The sequence below is a fragment of the Dipodomys ordii genome, unplaced genomic scaffold (assembly GCF_000151885.1).
Source record: "Dipodomys ordii isolate 6190 unplaced genomic scaffold, Dord_2.0 Scaffold32, whole genome shotgun sequence".
NCBI classification, from domain to species: Eukaryota; Metazoa; Chordata; class Mammalia; order Rodentia; family Heteromyidae; genus Dipodomys; species Dipodomys ordii.
Window position 1 is genome coordinate 10,194,986 of NW_012267248.1, and position 13,268 is coordinate 10,208,253.

The 13,268-nt window shown below is 41.1% G+C and overlaps 1 protein-coding gene across 1 annotated transcript in view; it reads left to right on the forward strand.

Annotated features, from left to right (window-relative positions):
• The window catches only part of Sycp2l (synaptonemal complex protein 2-like), a 103,256-nt gene that overhangs the window by 37,684 nt on the left and 52,304 nt on the right, over positions 1-13,268 (forward strand). The window contains exons 19-26 of the mRNA XM_013016632.1: positions 1,543-1,633; positions 2,616-2,716; positions 4,082-4,136; positions 4,236-4,317; positions 6,065-6,113; positions 7,098-7,245; positions 7,930-7,979; positions 9,850-9,979. Coding sequence (XP_012872086.1) covers positions 1,543-1,633; positions 2,616-2,716; positions 4,082-4,136; positions 4,236-4,317; positions 6,065-6,113; positions 7,098-7,245; positions 7,930-7,979; positions 9,850-9,979 — 706 coding nt within the window. The remainder of the gene's footprint in view (positions 1-1,542; positions 1,634-2,615; positions 2,717-4,081; positions 4,137-4,235; positions 4,318-6,064; positions 6,114-7,097; positions 7,246-7,929; positions 7,980-9,849; positions 9,980-13,268) is intronic.

Here is a 13,268-nt window from a genome sequence, read left to right on the forward strand (position 1 = left end):
TTGCCAGTCATGGGGCCTGAACTCTGGGTCTGGGCACTGTCTCTCAGCTCTTCAGCTCAAGGCTAGCACTCTACCACTGGAGCCACAGCGCCACTTCCGGCTTTTTCTGTTTATGTGGTACTGAGGAATCGAACCCAGGGCCTCATGCTTGCAAGGCATGCACTCTACCGCTGAGCTACCTTCCCAGCCCAAGGATAGAGTTTCTTGACTGGGGATGTAGCTCAGTAGTAGAATACTTGCTTGGAAAGCAAAAAGTCCCTGGGTTGGGCCCAGCAGTGGTGGATGGGGGAAAAGGGAAAATGAAAATGGCTTTTCACAGTGTTTCTTTTAAGTTCTCCCCATAGACTTATCTGTGGAAATGATCTGTATATCTCCCACCTTGCTGGGGTCTCTGTCTCCCTGTGTACATACAACAAGCGCTTTTCTCTGTCACGGAGTAGACAAAGCAAAGAACTTTGTGAGAGGAGAGAATATTCTACAGTGGTAATGGCCAGTGGAGTGTTAAAGTGGTCAGTGGCCTAACGTCAGGGAGTCTTGGGCCAGCCTCTTGTTGGTGTGAGTTGTATATGAAGGTAGTTTATAGATAACCAAGTGGTATAAAAATACAAGTTTCAGAGCCTTCTCACGGATGAGGATGAGAACTAAGGAAAACGAATTGCTGAAGTAAAACAAAAATAACCTTCCCCGTCACATTACATGATGATTTGGCCTGACCTGACAAGTTTGCCTTTCTTTAGGAAAACCATTAAAATCACAGGCATTTGCACATTTTATGATTATCAAAAGGTTTGGGAGGGAGGTGTGTGGGGGATGAAGGCCCTAATGCTAGAGTAGGAGCCCCTGTGGGTGCGGATGGGACTGGAGCATGCTGGAGTGAGGAGCTCACTGCAATCATGCCAGAGACAGCCTTAGTCCCTGCGTGAAGCAGGGATTAGAAGTTACCAAGGGCCTTAAGACCGAGAGTAAAGACAGGAGAGCAGGGCCTCATGCTCCTGACACGATAAATAAATATGAGAGGCGGGGTAAAAGGTCATGTTGCTCCTGTCTCTCAAGAGTCAGAGGCCTAAGGGCCTGGCACGGACTCAGGCTCTGGCGAAGGTCTTGCTGCATGATAGCATGGCACAGGGCATTGGAAGACTGGACAGAACGCGTGTGCTAGGGAGAGCTCCCTTTTAGAACAGAGCCATTCCTGAAGTGTTGAACTCATGTACTCATCCATGCGTAGGTGGATCCATTTATAAGGATAGAGCTTTCATTCATAAAGGTAGATCTCCCACCTTGCAACACTACTGCATTGGGGATGAGATTATAGCCCAGGAAATGTGAGGAGCGGATGAAAGCAAAGCAGCTGGGAAGACACCAGACCTGGTCCTGGAAGGAGGGGAGGCAACCAGAGCTGGGAACCGTCAAAGGATCCTTCAAAAGGAGACAAAGAGAAGACTAATTTGTCAATGTATCATGTTATACGCTTTAAAATCCTTCCCCCACTTTGTAAAGCAACTGCCTTTAAAATGATAGGGTTTTGGGTTTACATTTCAGAAGTTGCCTGAGCAGATGAAAATCTCCTCAGAACTTTCCAGTACACTCAAAAAAGAAGACAATGAGAGGCCTAATGGCAATGAAGGAGAAACAGGTATGTTTAGATTCTGCACGCTGTAAAAGCATGATGATCCCTTATTAACACTCTCTATAAAAGCATGATGATCCCTTTCCTGAAAAGGTCCCAGAAATCTCAGGGTCATTAGATAAGAGTAAGAGGCATGAGCTGGGAGCCAGTGGCTCATACCTGTGATCCTAGCTACTCAGGAGTCTGAGATCCGAAGATCACAGTTCCAAGCCAGCCTGGGGAGGAAAGGCCATGAGCCTCTTACCTACAATTAACCAACAATGAATTGGAAGTAGAGCTTTGGCTCAAGTAGTAGAGTGATAGCCTTGAGCAAAGAAAACTAAAAGGTAATACCAAGGTTCTGCGTTCAAGTTCCAGGATGAGCGAGAGGAAGAAAGAAAGGAGACATGGAAAAGAGATAGGGGAGACTGACTGATAACATCTCTTTTAGGGGTCAGTTAGAAATGACAAAGAGCAGGACTTCTGGGTGGCAGGAGGCTCCTACCATCATTCCTGTAGTATTACCTCCCATAGGGCATTTATCTGAGCAAAGCACAATCTGAGATTGAAGGACAGAAGGTCAGCAGGAATCAATTTTATTCCCACGTGCTAAGAGAAATTAAAAGCAATGATTTTTTTATAATAGTATTTAAAATATGATAAGCATTCAAAAAGAGATTTGTAAGCCCCTCCCCACCCCCTTACACATAGAAGAGTATAGAACACTGCTGAGAGAAATGAAGACTAATCTAAATGGAGACAGATCATATGTTGGCAGTGTCAGGGAACAAATAATCTTTGTCATTAGAATTTAACCTCAAAATAGGAGGCATCAAAGGGCCAGCTTATACAGGGTTTCTTCCTAAGGGCTGTGGTTTCTAATTTGAGGCAAAACCTAACTCTTAGCTCTTACCAAAAACTTGATAACATACTGGAAGGGGGGGGGTGGTTCAAGGAAGAGTAGTGGGAAGGCTGTCAGGTTTAAATGCTTTGTTCTGAACATGTATAGAGCAGGCAGAAGAATCCACTGACCTGGTAGAGTTAGGTGGTGCTGAGGAGGACCGCTGCCTCTTAACAATTCCCTGGAACCAGCAGCCTGAGACGACTCATGTGAGTATCAGATAAAAAGAAGGTGGTGCTATGTCCTGTTGGGTACTGACAAGCAGATGCCTTCCCTCCTCCCCTATAGACCATTTCTTCCTGGCCAACCAGCTGCCAAAGTCTTGAGCATCTCCTCTGCTAGATTATTTTTGTTGGCTAAGCGTGTGGGTGCTCTCCTTTGTGAAATGCATGCAGGGCTGATCTCTGCCTTGTTTACTCATTTGGGATCTGGAGAGTAATGTGTAGGGAAAGGAACCCAGTGTTGGGAGTCAGGCATGAACTAGCTCTGGGACCACTTAGACAAATTAACAATACTGCTGCTGGGGCTTCCTATCAGTGGTGATGGCAAGTTCATAGGTGTGGCCTTAGGCTTTAGAAAATGGGTGGAAAATTACAGCTAGACAGGAGTGAGAAATTCTGGGGTAAGATTTCCCAGTGGGATGACTACAGATAACAACACTGGGTGTTTCAGAGCACCGGAAAGAAAGGACTATGAATGTGTTCATCACAAAGAAATGATACTCAGGGCAGGGCATGGTGGTTCACACCTGTATCTAAGTACTCAGGAGGCTGAGACTGAGAGTTCTAGTTCAATCTGGGCTTTGCAATGAGACTGTCTCAAAAAAAAAGAACCAACCCACAAAACAATACAAAATGGGGGGGGCAGGGGAAGAAGACAGAGATAAATGTTAAAAACATTTAATTTAAATATTTCACGGTAAGTCTGGGAAGGTGGTTCAGTGGTAGAGCGCTTGCCTTGCATGCATGAGGCCCTGGGTTCGATTCCCCAGCACCACATAAGCAAAAAGAAAAAAAGCCAGAAGTGGCGCTGTGGCTCAAGTGATAGAGTGCTAGCCTTGAGCTGAAGAGCTGAGGGACAGCGCCCAGGCCCCATGACCGGACCCAAAAAAAAATTTTTTTTACGGTATACTCAAGCATCAAAAGATTACATTAATGTACATAATTTGTGCATGTGGCAGTTAAGAAATTAAAGAAAATATGCTAGAGCACCTGCTTGTTATATATAGATACTTAGTTTTTTAATTAATTTCCCCACATGAGTACATCCTACAGAAATGTGATGGTGGTATCATGATTATTATGTTTAACAACCAACATTAATCCTTCAGATGAGATGCTGCCATTTTCTTCTCTGCCACGGTTGCACTCTGTGACTCTCTTACCTAGTAACAAACCCTTTCTTGTGACTGGATACAAAGCTTTTGGAGCAGCCAATGATTATTTAGAGCCAAGTTGAATAAATAAAGAGTTTGGGATTCCATTAGGATGCTTTTCCTAAGAATTGTGAAGTAGTTACAAAAGACATTCAAGAGACCTCAAAGGAATCATAACATATTTTTCTTCTTCTTGCAGCCAAAAAAAGCAGCTGGTCGATCACCCGAAAAATCAAAACCAGATACAGAACAAGGTCTGATATGTTTTATAGATTATAAGACCCAATTAGTATCTAAATGTTTCCTGAAGATGTGGAATGTTGAATTTGTTTTTAATCTTTGTTATTTTGGAGTTATTACAAAGCAGGTGAATTCTTCAAATGTACAAGAAGCATCAGTTCAAAGTCAGGTTCCTGAATTAGGTGACAAATCTAAGTAAGTGACTTAAAATTTTATTCTGATATTACACGACATAGGTGTACAGATTCACAGGGCATAATGTGATGTTTCTGTACCTCATACCAATTGACCATCCTGTATCCCAAATGCCTAGAACAGAAGTGTTTCAGATTTCAAGTTTTAGAATATTTGCACACACATAATGAGATACTTTGGCAATGGGACCCATGTCTAAACACAGATTTTTTTTGTTCCATGTACACCTTATGCTCACAGGCTGAAGGCCAAATTACACAGCAGTTTCAGTATGCCTGCATGCCTTCTACTTCACTGCAGGATACCAGCAGTGGCATTCTCCACTGAGACATGATGTTGTCACTCATTAAGTTTTGCATCCTGGAGCATTTAGAGTTTCTTTTTTGTTTGTTTGTTTTGTTTTGGTTGGTCATGGGGCTTGAACTCTGGGCTTGGGTGCTGTCCCTGCACTCTTCAGCTCAAGGCGAGCGCTCTACCACTTGAGCCACAGCGCCACTTCTGGTTTTCTAGTGGTTTATTGGAGATAAGAGTCTCAAGGACTTTCCTGCCCAGGCTGGCTTTGAACTGTGATTCTCAGATCTCAGCCTCCTGAGTAGCTAGGATGACAGGCGTGAGCTACCGGCACCGGCTGCATTTAGAGTTTGTAGGATAAGGACTATCAGCTTTTTGTTGACAACCCAATCTCAATTCCTTTAGATATTGACCCAGAAGTGGGATTGATAAGTCACATATTACTTCTAGTTAATTTGTGTGTGCGTGTCTGTGTGTGTGCAGGCTAGTACTGGGGCTTGAACTTGGCTTCACATTCTCCTTTAGCTTTTTCACTGATACTCTGCTACTGATGTCATGTCTTTACTTCTGGTGTGTTGTTTTTTTTTCGTGGGGGGAGCTGGTTAATTGGTGAAAAGAGTCTCACTAACTTTTCTACCCAGGCTGGATTTGAACTGTGATCATCAGTCATCAGCTTCTTGAGTAGCTAAGATTACAGGGGTAGGCACCAGGGCCTGGCTGTATTTTTAATTTTGGAGGTATCTCCATGCTGCTTCCCACAGAAGCTTTATTGGCATTCAGTGTGGGAGGGTTTCAGTTACTCCACAGCATTTCAGAACTGTTATATATGTGCATACTTGTATACATGTGTATAATAGCCCATAAACATGTATATATGTATAAACACCTATATGCACACACATGCAGACACATGCATATACACATATGCATGCACATACACACATGTGTGTATGCACATACATGCCAGTGTATGGCTATATGGCATGTACATGTACATATAGATACATGCATACATATGTATATGTATAAGCACCTGCATGTGTACATATGTATGTAGATGGTTATATGTGTGTAGATGTACATGTGTGCATATATATGTATATATGCTGTGAATAGACATTTCTTCAAAGACCACCCACTGGTGGCTACGATGTATACAGATGCTCAGCATCCGCAGTCACCCCTGGGGCCAGGGAATAGAAGTGCCACACCTTAGCATTATGTGGTTGCAGATCCTACCCTGTCTTTTTACTTGTTTATTTATTTATATAAGTGGTCCTTCTCTGCCAGATAATCTGTGGAAATATCCTGCAAGATAAGAAGTATGAATGGGTACTTCCTGTGCGTGGAGCTCAGGAGCAGGGGACGTGGCCCAGGAGGGGGGAAAGTGAGACCTGAGGGACTCAGGTGGGTGATAATTGCACTAATCCATTAAATTTGGTCTCAATGGTTTTAGGGAAGACTCTGCTTTTGAGGGTGACCGAAAACAAGAAAGAAGGAAGTCGGTAATGTAATTTTTTTTAATCTTAAGGCAATTCTTAATATAAAAAGTATAAATATCAGCTGGGTGCTGGTGGCTCACAACTGGATTCCTAGCTACTCAGGAGGTTGAGATCTGAGGTTTGTGTTTCAAAGCTAGCCTGGGCAGAAAAGTCTGTGAGACTCTTGGCAGGCAGAAATGGAGGTGTGGTTTAAGTGGTATAGCACCAGCCTTGGGCAAAAGGTAAGGGACAGGCCCTGAGTGAAAGCCCTAGTACTGGCACAATACATGCATGTATACATATGCATGCAAACATATATGCATATACACATATACATATACATATACATGTATTTATACATACATATATATATGTATACATGTATGTGTGTATATATTAAGGTTGAATTACCTTTCCTGAATAGATTAATCTTGTTCTAAATTTATAATCTTTTATAGCCAGGCTTAATTTAAAAAATGTTTCCAAAAGCCTTCTATCTGTGTTTGGGTCTTCTAAGATGTAGAGAAACCTGTCGTTTTGTTTTCTTGTTCTGGGCATCAACCCCAGAGCTTTGCATATGCTTACCACTGAGTTCCATTGCTAGCCTAGAGTCCTGACTACATCCCTAGTCTGGAAAAAGACATTTCAACTATGCTTTGCCATTTGAATTTATGTTTTGGAGTTGTGGTATTGGCATAATATTCAGGTCCGCTGCTTTTGTTCTCCAGTGGTAAATGTGATCAAAGATGACTTGTCACCCTTTGTATTTAGCAGCTTGGTTGGGAATCACAAAAAAAAAAAAAGAATCATCCTTTTCTTCTTTTTTTCTCCCCCTCCTTCCTTCTGTACGTTTTTATTATGGAAGAGAGCACAGTCTTCTAACATAATTTGCTTCTCTTATGTTTGATTATAGCATATTTAGTCTGCATGCAGCAAAATGTTTACTTGTACATACGTGACATTCTCCTCCTATTAAAGGTTCTTACTGATCAGCAGTGTTTGTAAAAGTCTAATTACAGGAAACATCTCTTCTCTGATGACAGTAAAGATTCAAGTTCTAGTCCCAGTGAAAAATCCTGGACCAGTAACAGCAAAAAGAGATACCTAAAGCCATACTCTAGGAGAAGAAAGTCAAGCGTCAACCATAGCATGAGAAGTGAGTGCCTTGGGTTGGAGGCGAGGCTCAGTTGGTAGACAGCTAGCCAATGAGTGAAAGCAGCCTCAGGTTCTGAGTCTGAGTCTCAGACCTAGAGGGAAAAAAAAAGGGAAGTGAGTTCCTGCTTGTCTTCCTTTGTCACACATACAGCAGCAAATACTTATTTTTCAGCATGTGATGGGAGAAAGGGTACCAAAGAAATGTGTGATGTGAGGCCTCGTCCCTGTGAGAGTTACATCAGAAAGGCCAAGGCCAAGAATATGCACTTAACCAGCAATTGTTAGATGTGAGTCATGGGTAAATGGACTGGGAGTTCAGGTCAGAAGAATCTGGCATGAGCTAGAATCATCTGTGAGAGATAACTCTCAGAAAAGGAACAGGATTTGAAGGGCTGAGAGGTAAGAACTGGCTAAAAAGGTAAAACTGATAAAAAGAGGCTGAGATAAAATTACCAAAGTGAAACCAAGGTCAGAGTTTGACATTGGAGGGTGAGGGCTTTGTAGCCACAAATTCATGCTGGTGGGAGAAGTATGATTGAATAATTAGAACAGCACCCAAAGAGTAGACACTTGAACAAGTTGTCCCAAATGGGAACTGGCATACCTAATAAAGAGGGTGAAAAGTGGATTTCCTTCCATCTTGATCAACATGTTCTTTGTGTACCTACTTTCTTTTGTATTTTAGTATTGCCGCTTTCCCCTGTCAATAGTGGCAGTGATCTCAAGAAACACAGAGTAAGTAAACGTTTTTGGGCTGCTGTGGGGCCTTATGGATCAAACTGCATTTATTTCAAAACCAAAACACAAGATAATTTTCTGAGAATGCAAGAGCAACAAACCAATGGCTCACTGCCAGTAGAAACAGCAAGGATGCCTCGGCCTTTGGTGTGAATCTTAGGTAAAGATGGAGAAGTTTTTCTCATAGTTCCCAGACACTGCTAAAGGCTCTTTATTATGAAGGATGTAGGAAACTGACTTCCTACAAAAAATATGCTCCCTGAACTAGCTGCATTTTAAAGCAAACTTATTGATTTTATTTTTGACATGTTACTTTGAGGTTCTGATAATTTCAGCATTTACACATAATGAAATTATATATGTACATCCATCTAGATATACATCAATACATTTTACATATATGAATGAACTATATTAACCAGAGATAATCACCTAGTATACAGGAGCTTTATAAGGTGTGGCTGCTGCGATTCTGAGTATCTCCTCCTGCCTCGTGCAGCTAGTGTTCAAACCACTGGTTCCACCTGCCGGGGTCTCGTTCCCTAAGGACAGAGATAGGTCAAATCTACATGGTAGAGTATGGATACTTATTCCTTGGTATCTGTGGCTGGTTGATTCCAGGACCCTGATTGGATACTAAATCTGTAAGTGATCAAGCCTCACAAAATGGCATAGAACAGACCTGTCACCTATGCAGATCCTTCATTATGCTTCAAATTGTCTTTAGATGACTTAAGCTGAAATGTAATGTGTAAATTCATTATTTTGTTGTATAGTTTAGAAAAGTAATGACTAAAAAATACTTGTACACTGTGACTACAACTGGTAATGTTTTTCTGAGTATTTAAAATCCACACTTGGTTGAATTTGTGGATGTGGAATCTGTGGTTTTGTCCTCAGCATTTTTCAGGAAGGCAGAAGTGTGGAGTTTGAACTTAGAACTGAGCAAGGAGGCTTTGCTTGCTTGCTCATGGAGTCTCACCTCCAGCCTGGCTTTTTGCTGGAGATAGTCATCTAGCACACTTTTTTTGCCTTATCTAGCTTCGAACTGCAATCCTTTGAATCTTAGCTTCGTGAGTATCTAGGATTACAGCTGTCCTTAACTATTGGTTCAATAATCAACCTGAAATAATGAATTGTCTCTTAGAAGAATGAACCAAAGGAACTGATTCAAATAGACACAGTTTGGGTTTTAAATAAACATCAAAGAAACACTACAGGTTTGAGACTCAAGCTGATTGACCAACAAAAAGTCTGAGTTAATTTCAGTGAAAGCATTGTTGATTTTCAGTTTCAAATATTATTTTCTGTGCCAGAGTTCTGAGACAAGAATGTAGAGCAAGCATTGGTAAACATTATTTGTAAAAGGCCAAGTAATAAATATTTAAATTTCTTGAGACATAGTCGCTGTGGCAACAAATCAACTTTGCCTTTGTAGCCAGAAAGCTACAAAGTGGAGTATGGAAATGAACAGGTGCACTGCATTCCAATAAAGCTTTATTTACAAGAATAAGCAGTAGGTTTATCTTCCCAATCCCTAATTGGAAGTGTTTCTCAACCTTGAGTAATAATCAAAATGCCCAGAATGCTTGCTAGCACACAGATGACTGCCAAGCCCATCTTCTTTGGAGATGGAGACAGGCCATCCCAGGCAAAGTTAGAGATGGTATTCAAAAAAACAAACTGCAAAATGAAAGAGCTGGTGGTGTGGCTTATGTGGCACTTTTGGGATCTTATATCTTAGTGCTTATTATTGAATGCAAGAGATCCGGTACTTCAACTTTCTTTAAAAATATCAAAAGTATCTTGCAAGTTTTGATACAAAGCGTTGAGTGGTTATGAATGTTTAACAAGGATTATATTTTAGGCTAACACTCTGACACCAGTATGGAAAGGCCTCCCCATGCAAAACAACACCACACCTCCCACGATTTCTGGAACAAAACCCCAAGGTAGTTCCGCCTTCTTAACTCCTAAAGATTCTGCACAGAAAGTAGGTATGCACTTTTCAGTTGATTTATGTAGAAAAAAATTATATTTGGGGATGGGAAGTGTGAAATGCAACATCTTGAAAAAATATCTAGATGCAGAAAGTGTAAAGAAACGGTGTTTTTTTTTCCCCCCATCTAATGTCTCCATTAGTAAAGGAAGGAAGATCACATGTCTTAATTTCACTTTGATATCTGAGATTCAGGACTGGGAAAGTGGCTTAGTGGTAGAGTGCTTGCCTAGCATGCATGAAGCCCTGGGTTAGATTCCTCAGTACCACATAAACAGAAAAAGTCAGAAGTGGTGCTGTGGCTCAAGTAGTAGAGTGCTAGCCTTGAGCAAAAGAAGCTCAGGAATAGTGCCTAGGACCTGAGTTCAAGCAGAAAACAAAAATGAACAAATAAAAATGCAATTCAACTCAAATGGTTCCAGGCAAAGCTTGGTAAAATTTTTTTTGAAAGGATCGATAATAAATCCTTTACTGTCAGAAACCTGTGTGCTTTCTGTTATAATTTACAAATGCAACACTGAATAAGCCACAGAGAAGATATAAGCCAGGGAGCGGTGTGTATGTATTTCTGTTTACAGTTATAAAATTAAATAGCCCACTAGTCTGGGGGAGCAGATTTTCTGTGATTTTCTCTCTCTCTCTCTCTCTGTGTGTGTGTGTGCGCGTGCGCGCATGCCTCCCACTTAGCTTGGCTTAGCTTGGCTTTTTCACTCAAGGCTGGTGCTCTACAACTGGGCCACAGATCCACTTCTAGCTTTTTGCTGATTAATTAGAGATAAGAGTCTCATAGATTTTTCTGCCTCCTGACTAGCTTGGATTACAGGATAAGCCACCAGTGTTAACAAAGCTTTAACTTTTAGTTTGTAAACTTTATTGTAATTCTTTGCACCTTTTATGTTTGTAGATGTAGAGCTTTTCTTTTGTTTACATTCATCATTCTATAGTTTATTCCATTGTTGGGCATGTAATGGCACTTATTAAACATTTGGCTGACAGCCTCTTAGCCTAGCTGCTATTGGCAGAAAAAAAATAGGGAAAGGGAAAAGGAGAGAAGAATAGGTAGCATCAACAAAGAAGGCAGCAAGAGGGGGAAAAAAGACCAAAGAAATTGAAACAAAATAATGAACAAAATGACAACAGTGAGTCCTTATTCTTAGTGATTACTTTGTAAATGGATTAAACTATCCAATTAAAAGAAGCACTGATTGAGTAGATTAACAGGCAAACAAACTCAGCGATATGTTGTCTACAAGAGACTCATATTAGCCTGAAGGAAACACATAGGCTAAAAGTGCAAGGCTGGAAGAAAGATATTCCATACAAATGACAGCCAAAAAAAAGTGGCAGAAATGTCTATATTTGGACAATAAATGCTTAATAAAATCTGTTATGATAGATAATTTCCATATGAGGATAAAGGGGTCAATTCATCAAGAAGATAATAACATTTGTAGAAATATATGCACCTAATATTGGATCACCTCAATATGTAAGGCAAATATCTTAAAGGAGAAATAGTTCATAACACAGCATCAGTTCAGTTAGCCATTTTCAAGGATGGAGAGATCGTGGAGGCAGAAAACCGTGAACTTGGGTACTGAAGTGGGACAAATGGCCCCGACAGACACCATTCCAGGTAGCAGCATAACATGCCTTCCCCCCAAATCTCCTCCTCCTGGGTAGGCTGGGCCACAAAAGAAGAAAGTCTTAACACATTTAAGATTAAAATGGTTACAAGTACATTTTCTGATCACAATGGTACAAAACTAGAAATTACCAACAGGAAAGATTGGGGGATAATTCACAAATACACAGAAAACGGGCAACACAGTGTTGGAACAACCAAGACATAAAAGTGTAAGTTAAAGTGCCTTGAGACAAAAGAAAATGGAAATGAAATACTCCCAAATGTGTAAGATGTAGCAAAGACACTAGGAGGGAAGGCTACGGAAATCAATGCCTTCATTAAAAAAAGAATCTTGAACAAATTAATTTCACACTGCAAGAAACAAAATAAACTAAGCCCAAAGCTAGTAGAAGGAAGACAATAATGATTAGAACTGAAATAAATGAAAAATATATATCCTAGAAAGAGAAATAGATCTAAAAGCTAGTTGATTTCTGTACCTTTTATTCTTGTGTGCTGATTTTGTATCCTTGGAACTTACCTGATACTTTTTTTTTTGTAGTTTTGGAGTTCTCTCTTTATTTTATTTTTTTTGAGTCCGGTCGTGGGGCCTGAACTCTGGGCCTGGGTGCTGTCTCTCAGCTCTTCAGCTCAAGGCTAGTGTTCTACCACTCGAGCCACAGTGCCACTTCTGGCTTTTTTCTTTTTGTTTATGTGGTGTTCAGGAATCGAACCCAGGGCCTCATGCATGCAAGGCAAGCACTCTACCACTAAGCCACCTTCCCAGCCCCGAGTTCTCTCTTTATAATGTCCAATATAGATTCATTTCTCTGTCTTTTCTGGGCTTCTTATATGATCATGATTTTGTGACATTTAGCTACACAAACTAAATAAAGGAGAATCCCTAAATGTGACTAATTATGATCATTTCGATAGATGTAGAAAAAAATGTCTGAAAAAGTAAACACTCAGTTTGGTACTGGTGGTTCTCGTTTTTATTCCTAGCTTCTCAGGAGCCTGAGATCTGAGGATTGTGGTTCAAAGCCAGCCTGGCAGGAAAGTCTGTGAGACTTTTTTTTTTTGTGGCTTGTGGGGCTTGAACTCTTAGGCCTGGGTGCTGTCCCTCAGTTCAAGGTTACTGCTCTACCACTTGAACCCCAGTGCCACTTCTGGTTTTCTGGTGGTTAATTGGAGATGAGAGTCACATGGACTTTCCTTGCCTGGGCTGTCTATAAGGAATATTCCTCCACCTATTAGAGGCTAGATACAAGCAGCCCACATCTAACATCACTCATTGGTGAAAGCTGAAAACATTTCCTCTAGGGTCAGAAGGCGATGGCAAGGTGTCTGTTCTCACCACTTGTGCTCAACGTTGTGCTGGAACTCCTACTCAGAGCACTCAGGCAAGGCAGAGACATATTGGAAAAGTTTAACTGTTGGCTCACAACTGGAGCTTATAGAGAGAAGACTCCAAAACTACCCAACACAAAACAAAACTCATCAGCTCAGTAAAGTTTTGTGTCAAGGATACAAAATCACATTACAAGAAGACAAGGTACAGGGGCTGGGAAGGTGGTTCAGTGGTAGAGCGCTTGCCTTGCATGCATGAGGCCCTGGGTTCGATTCCTCAGCACCACATAAGCAAAAAGAAAAAAAGCTG